Raw genomic sequence first — 20654 nt, 5'->3', positions numbered from 1 at the left:
ACCACGTGCCCATGTCTGCTGATTTTGACGTGGACTGCATCCTCCACTCTCTCACTTGCTCTCTCTCTCTCTCTCTCTCTCTCTCTCTCTCTCTCTCTCTCTCTCTCTCTCTCCTCTCGTCATACACCTCACCTGCTGCCACACACACCCTTCCGCAGAGACAGCTTGCCCAACCAGTAGAAAGGGAGGGGTGGGGAGAGTGTAGTAGGAAGAGAGGTAGCTGAGACAGAGAGCGGGACAGGAGTGGTGACGAGACCAGCTGCCTTGTTTACAAAGGGACTCCACATTCTCTGCCTGTCACAAGGCAGTGACACACACACACACACATACAAAGAGGATCAGAGAGCAGAGACAAAAAGGTAGGACCTGGAATATTGAGTGAGACAGAGTGAAAATCTCTGTGATCCAGTGTGAAGAGAGGAGTTGAAATGGTGTTGGTGCAAGTGCTTGTTGAGCTCTTTCGCTTTCTTGGCGGACGACAGTTCATTCCTCGAGTGGAGAACAGAACAGCCTCACCTGTCGACTTGCAGGTAAAAACCACCTACATAATTGTTACATGAGCTTGGTTAACTAGTCTTTTAGGGAATTTAAAAACACATTTATTCTGCAACTTTAGTTCCTCTGTGTGGGGTTTCCCTAAAAGACACACTGATCCAGTTCTGGGCATTTGTGTGCGCTTCTATCCTTCATTTTGGTCCAGTTTGTTTATGTGAGGACCGTTCTTGCCGTCGGACTGTTTATTCACTGGAGCCTCACAAGCCGTTAGGGTTTAGTTAGGGTTCTTTTACTTGGCAACAGTATTAAATTATCAATAGTTACCTCCGCCAACGTGGCTACGTTGTTAGGTTTGTTTATCTGTTGTCAGCAGGATAAACTACTGCTCTGATTTTCATGGAATTTGGTGGACATGTGTAGTATGGCCCAAGGAAGAACCTGTTAAGTGTTGGAGGGGATTCTCAAATTAATTTTCACTTTTGCTAACATCATGAGATAGGGCATTTGGCCATGAAGTAGCTCTGGACCCTGTGTGTGCCCATTTGGTTATATTTTTACTTTGTCTGAGCCTTTAAATGTCAGCTCTCACCTAATCAATCTGTCTGCTGCTTTTTCAGCTTTTAAAACAGTCACGCTATATTTACAAACACTTTGTCGGTTCCCTGGTAACTGAGTGCTATAAGCGTATTGCTACTGACTCTGTGAACCTTAATGGACTTGCAGAGGGAAGAATAGCATGGGCATTCCTCAGACCTTCGTCGTAGTTTGTCGTCACAGTCCCTCTGGAATTCATCACATGTTCTTTTCAAATCTGTCTCACAGTTCGACAACTGTCTCTGGAGTACATCAGTGCAGACACGCCACACTCCAGGGCAATATAATAGTTTTTCACCCTAAAGCCCTTGATGAATTAATGGACTCTTTAATCTTTGTTCAGTGTTGGACAAAGTCTGTCTGTAGATAAATATGCATGCATGTGTGTGTGTGAGAGAGAGAGAGAGAGCGAGAGAGAACCATTAGCATAATCAAGTTTAATTTTTATTTTATGTGTTTCAAAGTATTATTGTAGAACTTCATTCAAATACAACAAAGCATGGATGCATGAAAACAGAACGCTACAGCAGTCCAGCCCAAAAGCAGTTAATATTGGATTGTTATTGTGTATTACGGTAAATACCATAAAGGTACTCAAAAGATTACACTTTCAGAAAAAGATAGGAAAGTCCCATATTCCAACCAAAGATTGGTAGAATGTTTCAGGGCTGCTGCTTGTCTAAAGGCATCATTTGGTGTCAAATTCACCTAACGCCAGCAATGCCTTTCAGCATATCAATTTACTGCACTGCAAGATGTGGTGTGACTGTTTGTGTGTGTGTGTGTTTTACGGGTGTAATGTCTGTGCTCATACCAGTGGTTTAAGTTTGCTTTGCAATCACCAATATTAGTCATATATAAAGCCAAGTCAAAAGCTGTTATCGCAAAAAGATTTTATGTGCCCATTCACGCTAGTAATAAAATCACGTAGCTATTAATGGCCTCTAATCTTGTCAACCTCATCAGAACACTGCATCAGGCCTAGTTTCTTTCCATTAAGCATGCGTTTTATCATAAACATAACCATAACATTGCCTACTGGTTAGTAACCTGACTCTCGCCAGATGAATTTCGTTCCACCTAGTTCCACTCACATCCATCTAGGATCGCTTCCGTTGGGAGTGATTTCGGCACCAGATTTTATGCTAGAGCCAATCAGGACGCAGGGCGGGAGTTTCATTGATGTGATGTTGCAGAGAAGCGACTGAAACTGTTTTGATTCAGACAACAATGGCGGCTCGCATCGAGGAAGCAAGCGTCAACATTGATGCTGCTATTTCACCCGTGTTGTCCAATCTACTCAATATTTTTTTGTTAAAAGAGGCTTTTGTTGGTGGAAACAATAAAGATGACGGACAAGTGGCTTATCCAATCATATGCAAGGATTTTTGATAAGGCCCAGCCTTCTGAAACACCTCTCCAATGGAGCAATCCCAGATGGATGAGTGGAGCTAGGCGGAACTAAATTCATCTGGCGAGAGTCAGGTTAACTGGTTAGGGCTTCGGGCTTGTAACCGGAGGGTTGCCGGTTCAATCCCCGACCAGTAGGAACGGCTGAAGTGCCCTTGAGCAAGGCACCTAACCCCTCATTGCTCCCCGAGTGCCGCTGTAGCAAGGCAGCTCACTGCTCCGGGTTAGTGTGTGTTTCACCTTACTGTGTGTTCACTAATTCACGGGTGGGATAAATGCAGAGACCAAATTCCTTGTATACGCAAGTATACTTGGCCGAGAAATCTGATTTACATTAATGATTTACATTTATATAAACAATTTGAACCTGCAGAGTTAATCTTTTAGAGTGAATCTCATAGCCTACGCCTTAAACCTTTTCTCGTCTATAACTTAAGGCCCAATTTATCTGACTTCAGTAAAGTCTTCAAAAAGTTTTCACAAGAGGTCATGTGATCTCTTTGTTCAACACCAAAGGGGAGTTGACATGTTTTGATATTCATGTGAACAGAAACTGAAATGGGGTTAATTTTCACATTTTTTATGGAGCATTAAATTGCATAAATTTCTGCACATAGTTTGCAAATTTGCATTGCAGTTCTGGAGTGACCTACAGTAGGCTAATAGCAAGTGGAAGACTGGAAGTGAATAGGCCTATCTTCCTCTGACTAGAATGGAAACTGGAAAGCAAATCACAGGATGTCTAGTCAAGGTGTTGCCATGCAACATGTGGCCTGAAAAGAGGCTATCACTTAGGCCTACAAAGGAATGGAAATTCACTAGGCTACATTACGTCTGCCAACCACGTCCGAAAACCGCATAGGCTACAGCAAGTAATGACAGGCCTACATGTCTACCAGGTGATAACGTTACACAAACAACTGCATTTTGATGACTGTGTGGCCGAAATAGGCTACGAAGCCTAATGTTAACCACTAATGTTAGCTATTCTGGCTAATGTTACCTGAAATGTTAGGCTTAACTTTAACGTTAGCTTCTACCCAAAATAACTGCAGTTATGGAACAGTTTTACAGCAGTTTTCCCTTTAAGTACTGCCGTACGTTTCATGTCCAAAATGTTGCATTTTTAAGAAAAACGATCAGTTTTAACACTTGAAAAGCCGCCGTTGTTTTTGTAAGCGCTAGCTTCTACCTAACTTATGTTAAACAAACTCCCTGCAACGTTAAAATGTGCAGACAGATATAAAGCAGAAATTCTAATGGGACATCTTACATTAGTGTAGCATAACATATTAGCCTACCTGCTGAAAGTGATGAAGTTACCAAAACTTTATCCATCCTGGAATCAACAAATATCTAACATAGGCTATATGTTCATGTTTGACAAAGAAACAGCGGGCTAACTCTTATTTCACCACATGGCCCTTTTGCAAGTAAGCAAATGTGCTGTTCCGTTTCTTAACAGTATGCATGCCTTAATACTTTAAGGATAGCACCTTACAAAAAATAAATGGTTTTCTTTTTTCTGAAGTGCAGTACAATGTAAAGCAATACAAGGTTTTCATTTTCAAAGTACTGCATTCCCTGCATATGGAATTCTTCAAAAACTAGACTGAACAAAAATGCAGTTATTTTTAGTATCCTAAGGGTCAGGAATCTTCAGTTAAGCCTTTTTTTTTTCACTATCAGCATTAACTGCCGTGTAGCTAGTGATCAAATGGAAAAGCTTAATAATGCCATCACATTAAAATGTCTCTGTCATTGCCTTGACAGGATTCTCTACTGTCACTAGCCTCAGTGACGGACTGTCCATCTTTGAGAGTAGCTGCTCAGGCTGCCCTCAGTGCTGTTCTATCTGGACCAGTAAGCTACTCCCTTTCCACCTCAGCACCCCACAGAACTTCAGATGCTTTACTCACACACACAACATTACTTCTACACACACTATTCTTGAAAGCAAGCAACTGAGATGCTTGCAAGTAGCAATTTCAGGAAAGAAAATTCATACAAGCTTATTTTCAACAGCTTTTGGATACTGCATTGCTTTTTTTTTCTGTCTTGAAGGTCAGTGTTTATACATATCTCCTGGAAGGTGACATCCTGAACTGTGAAGACCCTCAACATAACCTGCAGAATGAGGGGAGCATTCAGTAAGAGCTGTAACTCCAGTGATGTAGCTTAGCTACATCTGCTGTTAATAATGCTAGTAATTATGCAATACGATGATTACGAAAACATGAGCAGAGTAAAACTGGTTAACTTTTGAGACGGCACAAATAAGAGTAGTGTATCTGCACTCCCTGCTCCCAGAGAAGCTGTTGCTCAGCAGAGGAGGGTAATATGCGATGGCATACCTCCAGCAGAGCTGCATGAGGACCAGAGACCAAGCCTGGCTAAGCCACTGCCAGGACAACAGAAAGGTTTGTTTGTCTGTATGTGCTGGGGATGTGTCTTCATGGGGTGTTGTTTGTGCAAGTGTGTGTGTGTGTGTGTGTGAGCGTGTGCACGTCGTCAGTATGTAGTACAGTATGTATGTGTGCAGTATGTAGCCTACAATAAATTGTTCAAATCTGTAATATAATTCATATCTGTACTCCCTCTGTACTGTAGTTGTCATTACACCTCTTATAGATCAAGGAGAAGCTATTGCTGTGCTTTTGGTGAGGGTCCTTACAATTACCTATCTGATTTTGTAAGCAAATTCAGAAACTGATAAAAATGATCATACAGCAAGCTGATGTTTATTGGAGTAATTGTATGCTGTGTTTCACTGTATTTGCAGATTAGTTGTGGAGAGACCAGTGATGAGAAGGACAAGCATTTAGACTTGCTGGAGAAGCATGTAAGCCAAAAGGTCAAATATTTATCAGTTCTTCTGTTAATAGGAAACGACAGGCAGTAATAATGTCCCTTCGTGCCGTGCTGTCTCCTTTCAGATCACCGTAGCCTGTAAAAGAGTGCTCACTCTGAAGGCCAAGAAGTCATTTATGAGCCCATTAATCAATACATCCCAGAATCATTTACCAGCACCACTGGATAATGCAGGAAACAGAGACCTGGATCAAAAAGTCCTACAGCTTTGTGGTATGGGTTGAAATTGAATGTGGTTGTTACAGGGATGAAAACATATCATTCGTGTTTATATACGGAAGACTTGTTGTTAATGGACCTGTTTTCATAGGAAGTCTGTACGATTTGAATGCTGTGACTGTCCAGCAAAAAATCATTCAATATGTGAGTGATTATATTGTCATCATTAATGTTATTGTAATGGTGAGTCTGACAGAATGACTGAGAGACACAACCGGTTTACTTGCTCTGATTGCTTTAACAGCTGGAAAAAGAGATCAAGTCTGTGTACTGCTTTCTACTGGTTTCAGAAGACAGTCACCAGCTGCTTTGCCAGGTAACAAATACCAGTTCATGCACAAATACATCATGATTCTTTATATATGGAGATCTTGGTGGAAAATGACTTTAAGTATAGACATACTCCATTACCCACTGACAGTATGATGATTTGTTCTTTCTCCCTGTTTTAACATAAAATTACTCAAGACCTGTGAAATGACTCAAGAACTACTTTACCCCAATAAATTCAACACAGTCCTGTTGGTTAATAAATGATTGCTGTGAACACCATTGACTAGTAGGGTTGCAAATGGGCGGAAAATTTCCATGGGAAGTTAAGATGGGAAATTTTGGAAATATTCCAAATTGGAAACTTTCATGGAATTAAAGGAAATTATCGGAATTTACGGGAATTAACTGGGAATTTTTGGTAAATCCTACTGTTTCATATACAGACATTAACATTTTGTTTCGTAATAAGCAATATGATTTGTTTGTTCGTATTTTCGCTTAGCTTAGCATACAATGCTAGCTACCATGCTAGCAGGAATGCCATTCTCTGCCTATGGTTTACTGGCGTGCTAAGATAGCAACACTGAAACCACTAAACTGCCCAAGAGACACCACGCCACTCAACAACAAAATCAAATTGGTTGGAACATTGACTGACAATCATTTTGTTCAGTTAGAATCTCAGAAAATGGTAAAACAAATAAAAATATAATGACACAACATACCACCCCAACCAAACCTTAGATACATAACATAGATTATGTAAATTATATATAAATTGTCAAGCTTAATCAGACAGATTAATTGTCCCATTACAGTTTATGCAAAATGACGTACACCCATTTGAATGAGGACAAAAGTGACGACAAGCCCATAACTGGGCAACTCTGTTTGCAAACTTCCCCCAGTTTCACACCAGTTATTCCCACATGAGATGACATTTTCACTGGGAATTTATTTCCCCCCGGAATTTATTTTCCCCATGCACATGAATGCACCATAGGTTTCCTTTCTGTAGCCTATGCTGATTGCTGTGTGCATGGGATTGACGTATGTGCAGGGTAGAAATTTGACTGAAATTGCATTAAATCAGGTTGTTTTAACTAATATTATTCTGCAAGATGGGGTTTTGTCCACTACATTTAAGTTCCCTGTTATTGACTAACTTGCCATATAAAAAATTCCCAATTTATTCCCATTAATTCCCGTTTATTCCTGTTAGTTTCTGTATATTCCCGTTAATTCCCATGGAAAGTTTCCAACTTTGAAAATTCCCGGAATTTTCCCGGAATGCAACCCTATTGACAAGACATCTGCAAATGTGTTCACAGGTGATTGGTGATAATGTTTTACAGGAGGAGATCAGCCTTCCCGTGAGTTATGCAATTTATTCTCCCCTATTCTCTCATATATCATGATTGATGTTGGACAAATATTCCTCATCCACCAGTTTAATTTGGATTATGTCAGTGTATTGGATTGTCTTCAGAGCAGAACACACTCACAACCTCTGTAGCCTTCAACTGAGGCAAGGTGAACTAGCTTGTGCTACACTGAAACATGTGCGCCCTCTATTGGCCTACTGAGATAGCTTTTTTACATTCAAAGTCATATTATCATCAGTCGTACAAATTGAGGCTGCAAGGCCTACACGAGTGCCTAGTGTTTTACCTTAAGGAATAAAACTCATACTGGTTAGTGGTTAATGATAACCACTTCATAATGTGTAATTTATAGCTGGTCACAGGACATCTGGGGAAGGCAGTGAAAGAGAAAAAGTATCTCACTCAACAAGATCTCACCACTGTGAGTAACTTATACATCCTTTTGCATCACATTTCAATTCAATTCTATTGTATTGACACCGTATATAGCATCAGAACAATTGAATTGGTCTCGAGGGCCACCAATCATAATGGAGCCTCTTGTTGCCTTTGACGCTGTGGCAGGAGGACCTGCAGCAGCTGAGCGGTAAGCTGGCTCTTCAGGTGGAGACCATGCTGTGTGTCCCGGTCGAGTGCAGAGACACAGGGAAGGTGGCCGCCCTGCTCTGTTCCTTCAACAAGGAAGGTGCCAGCAGGTAGGACCAATCGGCTTTTGGGTCATTCCACGTCAATTCAACCACGGCCCACGCACTTAGGTCTCAAAAAATTCTGAAAAAATTACCAGGTGTACCTATGTTACCCAGGAGACACACTGTAAAATTACTCTTATGTAAGATCAATACTTTCCAAGATACAGCCAGTTTTACAGGGGGAGGGGGTGTCGATTTTGTTCGGGCTCTTTTTTTTGTCAAAGTTCACAAGCCCACAGCGCAAGAACTAAACCATGTAGGAGGCTCAAATTTTGCATGCTGGTACATAAATAGGAATAGTATGTAGCAAAATCGTCACGTTTGGTCTGGATAATCCTGCATGGTCATAGCTGTCCCTCAAAGTTGATACAAAATTTTGGCTGGGCTCTGTTTAAGCCTTCAGAAGACATATTTGTACTCAACATAGGCTCTTGATTTATTTTCCTTACTGAGATAAGTAGAAACACTCTCACAAAAAACAATGAACAGAAAATAAATTCCTTCAGGGTCTGAACAGCAGACCTTAGAAGTCTAAAAAATCATTTTGGTTGTCATTTTCAGAGCTCCTAAACACCTTGTGGGAATATACAAAGATTTTTTAAATATTTTTTTCTTTATTCTCCATGATCTTTTCTTTTTAAAAACACCAATTTGACTTGTCTTATGCAAATCTTTCTTTTTCACTTTCCACCCTGAACATGGGCAAAATGCACCATTGACATCAATATGTTTTGTATAGAGCTACCACAGGTTACTCTATACAACCACAGGTAACAGTGTGGTGACTCTATATAAAACATATTGATGTCAATGGGGCATTTTGCCCATGTTCAGGGTGGAAAATAAAAAGAAAGATTTGCATAAGACAAAGTACAATTGGTGTTTTCAAAAAAGAAGGGATCATGGAGAATAAGGAAAAACATATTTAAAAAAATCTTTGTATATTCCCACAAGGTCTTTGGGTGCTCTGAAAATGATAACCAAAAATGATTTTTCAGACTTGTGAGGTCTGCTGTCCAGACCCTGAAGGGATTTATTTTCTGTTCATTGCTTTTTGTGAGAGTGTTTCTACTTATCTCAGTAAGGAAAATAAATCAAGAGCCTATGTTGAGTACAAATATGTCTTCTGAAGGCTTAAACAGAGCCTAGCCAAAACTCCAATAAAATTTGTATCAACTTTGAGGGGACAGCTATGACCATGCAGGATTATCCAGACCAAACGTGACGATTTTGCTACATACTATTCTATTTTATGTACCAGCATGCAAAATTTGAGCCTCCTACATGGTTTAGTTCTTGCGCTGTGGGCTTGTGAATTTTGACAAAAAAAAGAGCCCGAACAAAATCGACACCCCCTCCCCCTGTAAAACTGGCTGTATCTTGGAAAGTATTGATCTTACATAAGAGTAATTTTACAGTATGTCTCCTGGGTAACATAGGTACACCTGGTAATTTTTTCAGAATTTTTTGAGACCTAAGTGCGTGGGCCCTGGTTGAACTGACGTGGAATGACCCTTTTGTTTATGTCTGTGTGTTTATGTGTATCTGAATCTATATACTGTATATGGTCTGTGGATGTTTCTGTGTGTACATTACATGTGTATGACAACATATACTGTATATGGTTGCCTATTAAAACATGTACGTATGGGTTGGGTTTAATCAGATACACAGAGGCAGATGAACACATCATTCAGCACTGTGTCCGGCATACCGCCCCAGTGCTAAGCAGCTCTCTGGCCCTTCAAAGGGAGCGCAAACTGCAGAAACAGTGTCAGGTAATATATCTCCAACACAGGCATAGTCTCAGCACATTTGGAACCTCAGGATAGCTTTACCTAATCAACTGTTGAAATAAAAGCAAACTATGGTTTCATACATTACAATGTTTTTACATTTAATATTTTAATCATTAATGTACTGTACCACCATACTCCATACCTTACTGTATTTGTTATAACTATTTGATTCTTATTTAGATTATTGTATTGTATTCTTTATCGTAGATTATTGTATTGTGATCCTCTTTACTGTCATGTTTTGCAGGCATTGTTGCAGGTGGCAAAAAACCTGTTCACTCATTTAGGTAAATACACTCTGTCTCCCTCCCTCCCTACCTCACACACACACACACACACATTCAAATATTTGAGCTTAGCCCAGTGATAAGGTGCAACTGTCATAGATTAAACAATTCAGTTGACCTGTGAGGATATTGTAGATGGTGTATGGTGTTTCAATTAAGCTTATAATTAACACATGGCATTATGTTTTTATATGACAACATAACAGTGTGGGTGTCATTTACTCGAGAAGTGAATTTACCTGGAGTTAATAAAAGGCTATGTAGAGCACTGGTGAACATTGTGCTTATTACTCTTTGTCTCTCACAAGCACACATGTATGAATACCTGATGCCACAGGACAAACAGGTGTAGACTGCAAACTAACACCAGACGTGTAGACTGTTCAAACTAACAGGGCCTCTTTCGTCTGTTTGTGCAGATGATGTCAATACACTGCTGAAAGAGATCATTGCCGAAGCCCGGAGCCTCAGCAACGCAGAGAGGTGAGAGAGTTATACGTAAACACGCATCACATGCAGTCACATCACGTGCACACATCTCATGCATCAGTTTAATCTATTATCATCTAATGAAACATTATCTTTCTCAAATGTTCAATTAAATTAAATTGATGCTGACAAAGTGGTGCTGAATGATCCCAAAATCTGAAATCTGAAATATTCCCATTGTGCTCCTGCCCTCAGATGTTCCGTGTTCCTGCTGGACAAAGCCAACGAGGAGCTGGTGGCGAAGGTGTTTGATGGAGGGATGGTGGGGGAAAATGAGGTGCGTGTCAGGCCTACAGTGAAAGCACAGCTGATGCAGAGTGTATGCAGAGCACAAGTAGAGAGGGTTAAAGCGGTTAGTAATTAAATGAGCACATATGAAAGCTAACAGTTGCACTATTCATTCAAACGTTCTGCTTCAGTTGTGTGTCTGTCTGCTGTAGCCTGGGCATCAGCGTCCATCTCCTCTAAGCATCAGTGCATTGCCACTGCCACTGCCCCTCCCATTTGGAATAGCTTATCCTTCTCTTGTCATGGCAGCTAATAGGGCCGGTGCTTCTACCCAGTTTCTGAGGTGCTAAGCAGACAAGAGTCACACAGACTCCCCCCTGAGTGGGACAGCGGTTCATCGCAGGACAACCCCCAGCCATAGCTGGTACACATACATCGGGATGGACTGAAGTAGTGCAGATAAAGTGGCCCATGCAAGGGCACAACGTACAATCTCAATTGACTATGCAGGGATTTTGAGTTGTACGCCTAACAAGATAGGTCATCACTAGGTGGGTTTATGGACACTTTTATTCCGATTAGAATCGGAATAACGGCTCAATCGGAATAGAAATGACACATATAATAAAACTGACAATCCGATCAGAATTTTAATCGGAATGAAAGAGGTGGTGTATTCTGTTCCTATTCCGATTGAACAGCCATGTATACGGTCTGTCGGATTGCCTGCTGTATCTTTTCAATGAAAAGTAGGCAACAACGGCTATTCTAAATCGCTTGAGAGCACCTGATCGGAATAGAACGTACCCTATGCAAAAACAGACACATTTTTCAATAGGAATAGTTTAATCGGAGTGACAAAAAAACTGTCTATGTAAACCCACCTACTTATCTCTGCAAACTAGTATTGTAATGCCAAATATGATACAGTATTTCATCAGCACATTGTCAGAAAGTGTTACCCTGACAGCAGTTGGCAATCTGACACCAAAAGGTCAAGTAGCCACTTCTTTTAGAAAGTCTCTCCAAATCTAATCAGTGTTCTTCTGTGGTGCGTTGCATTTTTGGCCTATCTTTTAGACTGAGTTGCACATTCCAGCTAATCAGGGAATCGCTGGTCATGTGGCAACAACAGGAGAGATCCTCAACATCAAGGATGCATACTCCCACCCGCTCTTCTACTGTGCCATGGACGAGAGAACAGGTTTTCACACACAGAATATTCTCTGCTTCCCTATTAAAGACGTCAATGGAGGTAAATGGTCTCCCTCTCTCTCTATCACTCACTCTCTCTCTTGTTCTTACTTTTTTATTTTGCTGAGTTTGCCCTCAATTTCAACTTCAATTATTCATACTTTTTTATCAGATATTGTTGGTGTTGCTGAGCTAGTGAACAAAATTAATGGACCGTGGTTCAACCGCTTTGATGAGGACTTGGCAATGACCTTCTCAATATACTGTGGCATCAGTATTGCTCATGTGAGAATCTACAACACTTAGTCTTACCACATACCCTTAGGAGAGAGAGTGTGGCATTTCATAGGAAAGAGCCAACAGTGTGTTTTAGGTACTGCAGATGTTAAATGGTTCCAAAGGGGAGGTTTGCTTTTTTATGTCACTACCAAACCCATCTATTCCTCTGTGGTCTGTTACTGTTACTTTTGTTATCATTAATGTAAGGGCCATCTGTGGAGGGGGTGGTGGTGTGAAGTATTGATGAGTCCTGATTATTTTTCCCTCTCCAGTCTCTCTTGTACCAGAAAGTGCTTGAAGCTCAGTTCAGAAGCACTTTGTCCAATGAAATGATGAGATACCATATGAAGGTATGGAAACATGCTGTGGGTGCATAATTGGAAATTAGCACCAGATACTAAATAAATGCTTACATAACAGGAAAGTGGCTGGTAGATTTCACGCACAAAATAATGACTTTCTATTGAGTAGCAGGTGAATTTAACTGTTAATCTGACATATGTTCAAGGTTATGTGTTTACCATGTAACAAGTAGTGTTTCTAAATCTCTACATCTCTGCAGTTGACTGATGAGGAGGTGGAAGGACTACTTTCCAGTGGCATCCTGCCGATCCAAAAGATCCACCCCTCTTTTGCTGAATTTAGCTACATCCCTCGCTCACTCAGTGATGACAACACAGCTACGGTGTGTGTGTGTGTATCTGTGTGTGTGTGTGTGTGTGTGTGTGTGTGTGTGTGTGTGTGTGTGTGTGTGTGTGTGTGTGTGTGTGTGTGTGTGTGTGTGTGTGCCTGTATCTGTGTGCCTGTATCTGTGTGCCTGTATGTGTGTGCCTGTATGTGTGTGTTGTGTTTCAGTGTGTATGCTTTATGTATGAATCAAAATTGTAAAACTAAAAAGGATTGCTAAGCAGCAGCTAAGTATCTCTTTTCCATCCTACCATACCCACATTTAGGCAGTTATCAGCATGTTTGAAGACATGGGGTTCATCAACACTTACAAAATAGAAAAGAACTCACTGGCACGGTAAGTTCAGAGACAGTAAAATCATTCATGCTCATATTAACATACAGTGCTGCTTGAAAGCATGTGAACGCCTTAAACAGTTTGGAGTTTTTTCTGTTGTTTTATCATGATTTTCTTATTTATTCACAAGTTTTTTAAATATAAACTGTCAGGTGTGTATATTTATCAAATGCATGGACTGGTTTAGAGGGAATTGCGTGAGAAGTCAAAAAATCATGAAACATGGAATTAATGTATGTACCAAAGTAAGTGGACCCCCTGCTGCATTGGTAATGTCAAGTAGATAATTGATTAATGTAAAACATATTTGGGTGCTGAAATAATCAATTAAGCATCCTAATCAAACAGACTTCCGTTGGAAAGGGTTTGAGCAGCCATGATTAAAAGAGAGAGGAAATCCAGCAAAGCATTGCAGTACCAAGGCATACCCACAGGGATCATCAATGCCAAGAGGAAAGGAGATATCTGAGGACATAAGGAAGAGAGTAGTGACAGCCCATCAGTCTGGTGAAAGCTACAAGACCCTCTCTAAAAGATTGCAGCTCCATGTATCCACTATAAGACAAATTATTTGCAAATGGAGGGCATTCAACATCACCTAGAAGTTGATGCCCATCAAAAGTATGACAAGATGCACCAGAAAGATAATAAATTGGGTAAAAGCCGACCCACACATCACCTCTAGAAAGTTACAGACCTCGATGGCATGATCTGGAATAAATCTACATGCGTCTACAATCAGACAAAACTGACACAACGTTCATGGGAGGGTTGCTAGATGGAAGCATCTGCTCATAACAAAGAACAAAACTGCCCGATTCAACTTTCAGAGGCCTTCTGGAAGTCCATTCTCTGGACAGGAGAGTCCAAAATAGAATTATCTGGTCACAATCCAAATCGTCATGCTTGGAGGAAAGCCAACACTGTATACCAAGAAAAGACCTCCTCTCAGCAGTGAAGCATGGTGGTGGAAATGTGGAGGTGTGGGGCTTCCTATGACTGGATGATGACTGGAAACCTGGATGATGTGGAATTCTCAGGTCTATCAACACATTCTTGATCAGAATCTCATGTCAGTCAGGGAGATGAAGCTAGGGAGGAAATAGATGTTACAACAGGACAATGACCCTATAAGCATTCAGGCAAAATTACCACAGAATGGCTTAAGATAAAGAGAATTCAAATTCTGGATTGGCCTAGTCAAAGTCCAGGCCTCAATTCAATAGAAATGTTTTGGCTAGATCTGAAGTGGGCAGTACATGCCAGTTGACCCTCCTACTCCTCCTTGCTGAGTTCTGCAAGTAGGAGTAGGCAAAAATCTGCAGAACCAGATGTGAGACACTGGTTAATGGGTACAGAAGATGTTTGGTTGAAGTAGTGGTTAGAAAAGGAGGTGCTACAAGAAATTAACTACATGGGTTCACATACTATTGCAAATGTCATATTTTGAATTTTTTGTGAACTAATATTCACAAAAAATACATAACTAATTATTTGGAAGGCCAGCTTTACAAATTGGGGTTTGGATGTACATTAAAAAAGGTTATTTTGATTTTTTTTTTAAAAACAAACAACTGACCATGACTGAGTGTTCACAAACGTTCAAGCATATATATATATATATATATATATATATATATATATATATATATATATATATATATATATATATATATTCAGGGCAGCAGTTTTCAGATTACATTATGTGCTTACATAACTGCAAAAGGGTTCTCTTCTCGACTGTTGTAGAAAGAAATGGCTGATCTTTAAAGTAATATCTACGTTGCCCATTATCAGCAACCATTCATCTAATTCATCTAAATGCACATTCTGTTTACTAAGCTGATATCATTTTAAAAGGCTATTATGTAAGCACATGAAATCTGAAAATTGCTGCCCTGATTAAAAAAATCATTTAAAATAATTTAAAAAAATACTTTACTTGAAGGTATTTACATAAGGGCTAAGCTACACCAGGGGCTTAACTGAAGCGTTCCGTTCGCGTTGCGTCTGCTGCAACAATTAGCTTCCACTGTAATCAATGGAAGTAGCTACACCAGACGTGATAGCGGCGCATACGTTTGAAAAAAATAGACAATTCTTCTAAAAATGGATTTTACGCGTTGCGAACGGAAAGCTTCAGTTACGTGCCTGGTGTAGCTTCCCTGTAGGAGTGACATGACACTGTCATGAATGTGTCATAAACATTAAACAAGTCATAAGCGTTTATGACATAACGCTTATGTCATTAAGTGTCATTCGTTTTTTGTCATGACAAGTTAGGGTTACGGTTCATGTGTCATGGCAGTGTCATGTCACTCTTATGTAGATACCTTCAAATAAAGTGTTACCAAACAATGCAACTGTTCTCAGCTGGTATTCTGTATATAATGGAGTGGAATGGACATTTCTAAGTGACCCCAAACCTTTGACCGGTAGTCAAAGCATACACACAAACAGATCCAAATACATAGCGATGTGGTCTCAGTCGAGAAAGCTAATGTGCACCTCTGTTGTAGGTTTTGCCTGATGGTTAAGAGAGGGTACAGGGATCCTCCCTATCACAACTGGATGCATGCCTTCTCAGTGAGCCACTTCTGTTACCTCCTATGTAAGAATTTGAACATGGGACAATATCTTGAGTAAGACCAAATTACCGCCACGCCCTCACTCTCCCCATTCTTTTCTACCTTCTGTTTGAAACATTGTAGTTTATTTCTGTGCTGTTTCCTGTTGAGATACTTGATTTCATTTGTGTGTCTTGAAAAAAGATTTTAAAAAAAGCAAACTGAATACATAGAATGTACAAGAATTTTGAGTACAAAAACTGATTGACACCTTTATGTGGCTGTCCATTTCACTGCTTTTCCATAGGGACATTGAGATGTTTGCTCTTTTTGTTTCGTGTCTGTGTCATGACCTGGATCACCGTGGAACTAATAACTCCTTCCAGATCGTATCGGTGAGTCACGTATACTTTGGTGTGGCTGGGTGGGGTTGAAGCTGTGAATACCCAGCGTACAAGAGCAGACAGCAGCTAATGTCTGTCCCTCTCATCCTGTGATTCACCTTTTGTCTCCTACAGAAGTCAGTCTTGGCTCACCTCTACAGTTCAGATGGATCTGTGTTGGAGGTGCCAAACTATTCCATCCAACACTACACAGCTTTTGAATAGTCAAAAATAGCTTTCATGGAAATTATTTAATTCATTCCTCATCACTTTTCCAATTCCCACCTTCCGCAGAGACACCATTTTGCCCAAGCTATATCCATCCTTAACTCGGAGGGCTGTAACATTTTTGACAACTGTTCCAGAAAGGTAAAAGCAAAAAGCTGCAAGTCCTTGTTTTACACACACTGTATGCTGCAACTTTGCCCTTAGGCTTCTAATCACCCTTGCAAGACACCATTTGAATATTTCTTTAGCTAAGACTGGGTATTTATTAAGCCAGGGGCACTCTTTTAATGATGTTGAGAAGACTGCATGGTCTGGATTCATAGATCAAAGACCTTTTATCACCAGAGGACTAGCTGTCAGAACATTTGCACTATAGTTCTGGCAATACAATTACTACGTAGATCTTTCACAATTGTGTGTGCTTTGGTGGCAGATGTATGGATTTTGAACAATGCTTAATGTACCGTTTCTGAATCTTGCATAGTTACATATCTGATGTAGAAAAAATGTCTTGCCTCTGTTAATGTCTTACCTCTATTAAACCAAAAATGCCTGGCCTCCATTAAACCCCTTTATACCCTGTCTTCATGGCTAGGATTATCATCGAATACTTGATCTGATGCATGACATCATCTTAGCCACAGACATCGCCCATCATCTGCGCATTTTAGGCGATCTACAAAAAATGACAACAGGTGAAGACACCCTCATTACAAGCAATACTTTCTTGCACGTCTTCTCTGTGTCCCGTTGTGTCCTAATCACCTACTGTATTTGTGTCATGCCCCCAGACGGATACGACTCTAACAAGCCCCAGCACCATGAACTACTGTTGTGTCTACTAATGAGCGCAAGTGATCTGTCTGACCAGACCAAAGATTGGAAGACCACCCGGAGAGTGGCTGAGCTCATCTACAAAGAGTTCTTCTCCCAGGGAGATCGAGTATGTGCCGCTTGTTTTGTGGCATCAATGGGTCTGCATGTTAATGTTGTTTCTATGGAAACAACGTTTCCAAAGATGGAAATGTCAACAAATATACAAATATTCAGGAACCTAACAAAGCCCATGAACATGCTTCAGATTTAGTGCGGTAGGTCTAAACGACAACAAGCATTTCAAACTCTAGCCATGTACTGTTTAAATGACCACCTAGGCATTCAATGTAAATAAGCTCAGCGTTTAAAGCAAATACCTGATGTGGCGTCATGTTGGTCTTGGTGATAATTACATGTCTGTGATAGCTCCATTCCCATACCTACACCGCAGTTGATCTCTTTACTCCAGGTGCCTAGGTGATGCCAGGTGGTCGCATGTTTTGTCATACTTCTCATGTTCTTGACCAGGATGGGCCGATTTAGTTTATTATCTGATCTTATGGACTTTTGATTCACCTTGAGACAACTTCATGCAGCAAATTGGGAAACTATGGAGACCACTAGCAGTATGCAAATTTGAGCACTGAGATTTCATGGCCTCAGCCTAAACTGAGGCAGGAAAACATATACAGTAACAACCTGTGTGTGTGTGTGTGTGTGTGTGTGTGTGTGTGTGTGTGTGTGTGTGTGTGCGTGTTATTGTGCGTGGGTGTAGGAGAAAGCCATGGGAAACACACCTATTGATATGATGGACAGGCAGAAGGCCTACATACCAGACTTGCAGATTGGCTTCATGGAACACATTGTTATGCCTATATTCAAGTAAGCAGCTGGATATTCCTCCAACTTCTTAATGTGAATATTAACCATTTGAATAAGATATCTTGAATGTTTTTTGCCATGTAGAAACCTTGTGTTATGGCCTTAGATAGTGACCAGCTATTAAGTATCTCTTTTGAGGTTTTGAAGTATTAAATTCTGATTATCTTATAATTCCATGTTTCCAGATATTTTGAATTCTTTCTCTGAAAAGAAAACATACTGTATGGTCTGTGTAATCGTCTCTGTATCCCTTTGAAAAGGCTCTTAAAGGATCTTTTTCCTGGGTCGGCAGAGCTCCACCACTCTATATCTTCCAACCACAGCAGATGGATACACATCTCCCAGAAGTACAGAGTGCAAGGGTTGCCTAGCAATGACTCCTTAGAGTTTTTAGATGATGAGTATTAGCCACCAGCAGCTGGACTATGGACCCAAAGGAGGAAAGGCAACATCTTTCACTATTGTGTGACCAATGGACTTCTGTGCCCTTCAAACTGAATTGTGGATGCCATGACAATAGGAATAGGAGGAGTTACCTGTCTGCATTGTCCGTATATAACTGTGTGAAGTATTTTCTTGATGAAGCATTACTATGATCAGAAACACAATTGTAAAGCATGCAGTGATGTACACCCTGATTTTAACTATATAGTGGAAGCATTTTATCTCTACTGTTTTTACTGTATTTAATTTAGTTTCTGTTTGTGTAATTTATTTTTCTTTGTATTGAACAACACCAGCAAATAGTAAATTTTTCTCTGCTGAAATGCTTATAATTGATGTAAGGACCAGTACTTTTTTCTGTAGTTATTTTGATAATATTTTGGGATTTGAGAGAGGATGAATTCTATGATTGATAATACGTTTCCGAGAGTGTTATTTCAGTCCGAGTTGGGAAAGATGTGGTCACAGAAAGGGCATTCACATGTTTTCCCTATCTGTGATAAACAATGTACTCTATTCATATAAAACTGAACGGCCAAATGGTTTGTGGGATAAATGCTTGCACTTTTTTTTAGAGGAAAAATCTACTTGGTGGCTGCATGTTGGCATGAAACCCAACAGAAGAGGATCAAACAATACTATGGTTACATACAGAGTAATGTAGGGTTACATACAGAGTAATGCAAAGATACTAGTGTCTAAATGTTTCTTAAAGTCATGCATTATAAGGCAGGTGATAAAACAAACCTGAGAATGCTGATGCAGACCTATTGTATGTAGGTCAACAGTAACATCTAGGACAATAATAACCACTTTCACAGCTGAGGTCAGTGTCACATTGACACTACTTTATACTTCAAGGTATTGCTGACAAATGATCCCTCTTGAGCTATCATGCTAGCATATCACTTTATTCATATATAATGTGACCATATGAACACTTACTTTTAGCCTATACCTTTACAGTCACCTCAAACAAAATAGCTTGAAATTGAGTGGGTACAGTGAGTGTCCATTGATGCTGATGTTTACTACATTCTCAGCGCAATGTCTTGTTTGTGTCCATGTCATGCTGGAAACACACTACCCAGTCTACACTACCAACTTGGTCCATCCCTCAGTGGTCATAAAAGATATTGCAAGATGTCAAAGACCATCAAGTCTTATGAAAAAATGTATTACAGTAAATACAGTAGCCTATTTTTATTTACAGCACTGAAAAAGATCTGGCAATAAAGATCTATCCAAACTGTCTTACTTGTCCATTTGTGGTTATTTCCCAAATGTCATGTTTTGTCTTGTAGGCTAGATATTCTGGTTTGGACATAGGTAGCAATCGATCTGAGAAGCCACACTGACTATGTTTTACAATACATCATCATTCGTTGTGGTGACAAGGCAGGCGCGCCTGCAGGTGTACGTCCATACGCACTGTGCGTACCATCAAGCTACTCAACAACAGAAATGTTCCCTTGTGTGTGTGTGTATTCACACCAAATTGGCCTGCATACCTTCCCAACTATGCACAGTATCCCTTTAGTTGCATGCCATTAGGCTATTTACCATTTTCTATTACGTAAAGTTAGTGAACACGTTATCAAAATTAACGTGCACGCATTTTGTTTGAACAGGAGAGAGAATACGTACGCAGACACGCAAAAGGCTACTTGTTGTTTTCTTTTACTCGGCTATCTATATATGGTTATCAGCACACAATGTTGAGCTAATTCACTAACTCAATACTCATCATGGATATCACAAGTTTAAACAACGAAAACAGAAAGGATGGAGGCAGCAAAGCAAGGAGTTATTCTAGATGGGCAAGAACAAGGTAGGCAATTGGTGTGCTTGTCAGAACGTTAGACTGCACTAAAGCCAGACGTCACGTTACGCTAGAACAAAACTAAAGGTAACTTTAGCCTGTATAGGGCTAAATACCATAGCAATTCCTGCAGGCGCCCCTGTGACAAGGTACGAGAGATTTGAAAATAGGACTAAGTAACCAGACCTACAGTAGATAATTTGCATTGGGAAGGATGCAACAGCCAATAGAGTTCCCGTGTAATTGGTTGTGGCATTTGGTTATTTGGTAAGTTGC

General features: G+C 40.2%; 1 protein-coding gene across 4 annotated transcripts; it reads left to right on the top strand.

Annotated features, from left to right (window-relative positions):
* Positions 1-239: 239 nt before the first annotated feature.
* Positions 240-19810, top strand: LOC125286368 (cGMP-dependent 3',5'-cyclic phosphodiesterase-like). 4 transcript variants are annotated; one of them, XM_048231406.1, is made up of 29 exons: positions 240-530; positions 4273-4362; positions 4564-4649; positions 4810-4919; positions 5110-5159; positions 5282-5341; positions 5436-5583; positions 5681-5733; positions 5834-5905; positions 7194-7235; positions 7600-7668; positions 7812-7942; positions 9603-9714; positions 9983-10022; positions 10442-10505; positions 10707-10788; positions 11820-11994; positions 12106-12218; positions 12485-12562; positions 12775-12897; positions 13166-13236; positions 15756-15878; positions 16111-16198; positions 16322-16369; positions 16481-16555; positions 17010-17109; positions 17206-17357; positions 18006-18112; positions 18373-19810. In XM_048231406.1, exons 1-29 carry the CDS (start codon positions 429-431, stop codon positions 18518-18520), a joined length of 2712 nt encoding a protein of 903 aa, XP_048087363.1. In that variant the 5' UTR covers positions 240-428; the 3' UTR covers positions 18521-19810. The 4 variants fall into 4 exon arrangements, 3 of the variants coding, with proteins under 3 accessions (XP_048087363.1, XP_048087371.1, XP_048087380.1); XM_048231414.1 differs by lacking the exon at positions 240-530 and adding an exon at positions 3117-3398; XM_048231423.1 differs by lacking the exon at positions 240-530 and having other exon boundaries at positions 4274-4362; positions 4812-4919.
* Positions 19811-20654: the final 844 nt, after the last annotated feature.

Source organism: Alosa alosa, chromosome 2 (assembly GCF_017589495.1).
Source record: "Alosa alosa isolate M-15738 ecotype Scorff River chromosome 2, AALO_Geno_1.1, whole genome shotgun sequence".
In the NCBI taxonomy this organism is placed as follows: Eukaryota; Metazoa; Chordata; class Actinopteri; order Clupeiformes; family Clupeidae; genus Alosa; species Alosa alosa.
This window is presented reverse-complemented; position numbering and strand designations above follow the sequence as displayed.

Bases quoted from the DNA above. Each gene is read 5' to 3' on its own strand.
- LOC125286368 (XM_048231406.1), top strand. From the start codon at position 429: ATGGTGTTGGTGCAAGTGCTTGTTGAGCTCTTTCGCTTTCTTGGCGGA. The intron at 4,363-4,563 runs GTAAGCTACTCC...TCTGTCTTGAAG, and splicing joins GTGCTGTTCTATCTGGACCA to GTCAGTGTTTATACATATCT. The intron at 5,906-7,193 runs GTAACAAATACC...ATGTGTTCACAG, and splicing joins GTCACCAGCTGCTTTGCCAG to GTGATTGGTGATAATGTTTT.